Below are 5,081 nucleotides of genomic sequence, written 5' to 3' on the forward strand. Positions count from 1 at the left end.
TCTGATATGAGGTGCTGGTATTCGGTAATGAAAGTGGGATTAAGAGTTCGACAGAGCTGGGTTCAAATCCCAGATCTACTCCTTACTCATCTTAACGCTAGGAAAGTAATGTTCAAAATTCTTCAAGCTAGGCTTCAACAGTGTGTGAACTGAGAACTTCCAGTTGTTCAAGCTGGGTTTAGAAAGGCAGATCAAACTGCCAACATGTGTTCGATCATACAGAAAGCAAGAGAATTATAAAAGGACATCGACTTCTGTTTCCCTGACTACACTAAAGCCTCTGACTGTGTGGATCACAACAAACTGTGGAAAATTCTTTTAAAAATAGGAATACTGGACCACCTGACCTGCCTCCTGAGAAATCTGTCTGCAGGTCAAGAAGCAACAGTTAGAACGGACATGGAACAACAGAGTGGTTCCAAATTGGGAAAGGAGTACATCAAGGCTGTATATTGTCACCCTGCTTATTTAACTTCTATGCAGAGTACACCATGAGAAATGCTGGGCTGGATGAATCACAAGCTCGAATCAAGATTTCCAGGAGAAATATCAATAGCCTCAGATATGCAGATGATACCACTCTTATGGAAGAAAGCAGAGAAGAACTAAAAAGTCTCTTGATGAAAGTGAAAGAGGAGAGTGAAAAAGTTGGGTTAAAACTCAACATTCAAAAAACGAAGATCGTAGCATCTGGTCCCATCACTTCATGGCAAATAGATGGGGAAACAACGGAAACAGTGACAGACTTTATAGTCACTCCATAATCACTGCTGATGGTGACTGCAGCCATAAAATTAAAAGATGCTTGCTCCTTGGAAGAAAAGGTATGACCAACCTATACAGCATATTAAAAAGCAGAGACATTACTTTGCCAACAAAGGTCTGTCTAGCCAAAGCTATTGCTTTTCCAGTAGTCATATATGGATGTGAGATTTGGACTATAAAGAAAGCTGAGTGCTGAAGAATTGATGCTTTTGAAGTGTAGTGTTAGAGAAGACTCTTGAGAGTCCCTTGGACTGCAAGGAGATCCAACCAGTCAATCCTAAAGGAAGTCAGTCCTGAATATTCATTGGAAGGACTGATGCTGAAGCTGAAGCTCCAATACTTTGGCCACCTGATGTGGAAAAATGACTCATTTGAAAAGACCCTGATTCTGGGGAAAGATTGAAGGCAGGAGGAAAAGGGGACGATAGAGGATGAAATGGTTGGATGGCATTACTGACTCAATGGACATGAGTTTGAGTAAACTCTGAGAGCTGGTGATGGACAGGGAGGCCTGTGTGCTGCTGTCCATGGGGTCACAAACAGTTGGACATGACTGAGTGACTGAACTGATTCCTTATGAGTATAAGACTTTGGCCAAAATACTAAACTCTTCAAGCATTGCACCAGTTTCCTAGTCTACAAAATGACAGTGTAATAGTGCCAGCCATGCAAGACTGCCATGAAAATATATGTGCAAATACCTTAGAGGAGTGTCAGAAATACCAGGTGTTTTAGAACTCTCTCTGAATCAGTAAACAGAAGACCTCAAAAACGCCTGACCACTCTGTGCTTAGTTACTATATCAGATACCTCCCCTAGTAATACTTCAGAGCTCGTCTTCATCTGTCTTGTTCCAGGCATCAAATGGAGGATCATTTTTTCTGCACAGTTTTGGGCTATTTTGCACAACCTTGATGCCACCTTCCCTCATTCTCCTGCCATTGCCTCTCCTCCTCCATCCAAGGAGACCCTGCCCAGAGTCCACACAAAAACAATCTAAAGAATGTGCTTAGCACCCTGGACAGAGTTTTGAGTAGTGTCAGATGGACGTACTGACCAGATACAGTCTATGCAGCATCGTGAAGGATGGACCCAGCAATCAGTCAGTGGAGACCTTTGTATGTTCATTGTATGCTGGCCCTCTTTCTCTGCTTCTCTCCCTTTTTTCTCCCTCCAAAACTTGGTATTTCATCTCTTAATGAAGAAATCAGCCTCTGATTTATGACAAACTGATTTCTGATAAAGATATTAGAAATAGCCTGTTCCATGAAGCTCAGAAGAAGCAGAAGAAACCCAACAGCAAAACTTAATGTGCTGATATGAATGATGTGCTTTAAGATTATTGATGCCTTATAGCCAAACTTTCCAGATGACCATAAAGGTCACTGAAAATTGGAAATCCTGCAGTAATCTATTCTGAGCATTCACAATTGTATATATATTTTATTTATATATAAATACATATATTCTATGCTTACACATAACAGTGACATTGTACAACATAAGTATATGCCATTTTATTTGCCAGTTATACCTCAATAAAGCTAGAGCAAAAATGAACAAATAACAGGAAGGGGAATCTATATTAGGTAATGGTTGTTGTTGCTGTTCAGTCAATATGTAGGCTCCCCTATCCTCCACTGTCTTCTGGAGTTTGCTCAAATTCACGTCCATTGAGTCAGTGACACCATCCAACCATCTTATCCCTTGTCACCCCTTCTCCTCCCATCCTCAATCTTTCCCAGCACTGGGGTCTTTCTCAGTGAGTCAGCTCTTCACATCAGGTGGCTAAAGCATTGGAGCTTCAGTGTCAGCATCAGTCCTTCCAATGAATATTCAGGGTTGATTTCCTTTAGGACTGACTGGTTTGATCTCCTAGATCATCACAAATACCTTTGCCCAGTAGAGCCACTTAAATATTCCCTTCTACCCGCTTCATCATGAGCCCTTATTGTCAGCCCTTATCTGGGCTGGATATGCAACCAGAATGACTCCTGCCCCAGCAAAATCCATACCAAGAGTCTGCACCACAGGCAGTGTTGCAAGGCTTGCTGCACGTGCATCAGGAATGGAGTTTGTAGATGTTAACAGGTTTCTGACTCTAAAACCTGGGTGTGGGACTCCTGCATCTTTTCCCCTAGCTGCTGAGCCTTACTGTACCATAACTCCTATCCTTCATTCTGACTCCTGACTTTTCACCTGTGAAGATTCCACCGCTTTCTAAAGGCCCACATTCTGCAGGTTTTAGGTTATAACTTTCCCCTGGTCTATGAGGCATCAAAGGTTCCTGAAAAAAATGGCAAAGAGAACTCTACTTGACTGCCTGGGAGCCAGAGTCTGCTCCTGAGACTTCTTCACTGGGAGGGAATAAATGGAGATTCTTTTCTATTATTTTTGGTATTTTTTTTCTCCAGGAGGATGAACTTCATCTTGTTCTTAGCTAAGGTTTAGTAAATGTTTTCTTTTACCCACTTCCTAAGTTAACCAGACTCTGAGAAAATGGGGGTCACTAAACAAGATATAGTGTTTCCAGAAAGTATAGAAAGATTTCTTAATTGATTACCCAGAACTGCTACCAACAGATTGAAACTTGGGAGATTCTTGAAGCTTTAAGAGAATGATTATATACCTGGTTCAGGAATTCCAAGATTAGTCAAAATGAATAGGGATTAGGTGATTAAGACTTAGAAAAATAGGTAAGTATAGTTAAGGCCATGGGGTCACAAAGAGTCGGACTAGACTGGGTGCCTGAACAACAACATAGTTAAGACTAAATAAACGGGAGAATAGAAGGTAGAGAATTGTTATTTTAAGAAATGGGTGGGCTTCCCACTTATGCTGCTTGCTAATCCTGGAAACTCCATTATCACAGCAGAAAGTCATAGAGAAACAGCCTGTCTATACACTTTTCTACACTGAACCTTGAAAACGCCCAACATCACTGGTAGAAACCATTGCATGAGCAGATAAATACTTGAAGAACAAAGTATAGATATTTACTAGGCTGCATTTACTGAGTCAAGAAAAAATATTTTTTTTTTTTTAAGGATTTATGCCATAAGTTTATTTACAAACATATTTAGGATGCTGAGTTCAAGGGACTGATCCTTTTAAGAGACTGCACCTCTTAATATGCTCCTCTTCCTATCTTTCTCATGGATTACTTTTTAAGCAGTTGGTGTCTTACGATAAAGAAAGGTGCAGCAAATCCAGACCCAAAGAACAAAGTCATCATAGCTAGTAACCTCCACTTGTTTTCCACTGAAAATGGTATATTCTTCCCTGGACCCTCCTCATAGTGGCTCCGACGAATCACAGAGGTTGTGAACCTCCGGATGCCCTGTCCCAACATAGCGCTGTTGGACGCTCTACAAAAGATCCAGAGACCGGAGGTGGAAGAAATGGCGGCTGCAAAACTAAGAAAAAATATTTTTGAGGTAACAATAAATTAATGTCAGTGAAGACTGCCATGGTGACCTTGGGTCATGACATCTATTTTTCCTTCTAGTAACAATACTGATGGCATAAATACCTTGACTGTTTATACTTCAGTAATAATTTTCATGACCACTCTGAGCTCTATGACTTTAATTTGGTCCTAGACAAATAATCTATCTTCTTCTTAAAAAAAAAAAAAGACATTGACTGTGTCCCAAGCTGAGACTGGAGAGCAGCATTGCAAATAAATACATTAAAAATAAGTTGGTCCTTGCAAAGGAACAGTGGCTTAGAAGCCGGGATTTTGGTTCTTGCTTTGGCCTTGGTGCTTACACCAGACCTCAGTGAGTCCTTTCTAAAGCACATTGATGCTTGTGTATTTGAACTTAGAGTCTCTAGATCACATTCTAAACTGTATGTTTTAAGGTACCCATGTTGTATGTGGCTAGACCTGCCAAGTGTCCAGGATACAGTTACTGCTCATTCCAAAGAGTCTTGTACGACTGTATCCAGGAGATGACTTTAGGGAACAGTGTCTTGGAAGCCCCAGGTTTTTGTTTCTTGTGGAGTTCTTTTGACCCTCTCAACTGGGCTTCCCTTGTGGCTCAGCTGGTAAAGAATCTGCCTGCAATGCGGGAGACCAGGGTTTGATCCCTGGGTTGGGAAGATCCCTTGGAAAAGGGAAAGGCTACCCATGCCAGTATTCTGGCCTGGAGAATTCCATGGACTGTATAGTCCACAGGGTCACAAAGAGTTGGACATGACTGAGACTTTCACTTCACACCTGAAATATCAGCGGCCAATGCACAGACCAGCATTATACTCACATAGCTACGGTTCTCTTTGAGAAGGGCTCTGTGTCAATCACCCTGATGGCT

The 5,081-nt window shown here is 41.4% G+C and overlaps 1 protein-coding gene across 1 annotated transcript; it reads right to left on the reverse strand.

Annotated features, from left to right (window-relative positions):
• Positions 1 to 3,814: 3,814 nt before the first annotated feature.
• Positions 3,815 to 4,183, reverse strand: LOC121816305 (cytochrome c oxidase subunit 7C, mitochondrial). The gene has a single exon (XM_042230481.1). The coding sequence runs from the start codon at positions 4,115 to 4,117 to the stop codon at positions 3,926 to 3,928; it is 192 nt and encodes a 63-aa protein (XP_042086415.1). The 5' UTR covers positions 4,118 to 4,183; the 3' UTR covers positions 3,815 to 3,925.
• Between the last annotated feature and the right edge of the window lie 898 nt (positions 4,184 to 5,081).

Source organism: Ovis aries, chromosome 13 (genome assembly GCF_016772045.2).
Source record: "Ovis aries strain OAR_USU_Benz2616 breed Rambouillet chromosome 13, ARS-UI_Ramb_v3.0, whole genome shotgun sequence".
Taxonomy (NCBI): domain Eukaryota; kingdom Metazoa; phylum Chordata; class Mammalia; order Artiodactyla; family Bovidae; genus Ovis; species Ovis aries.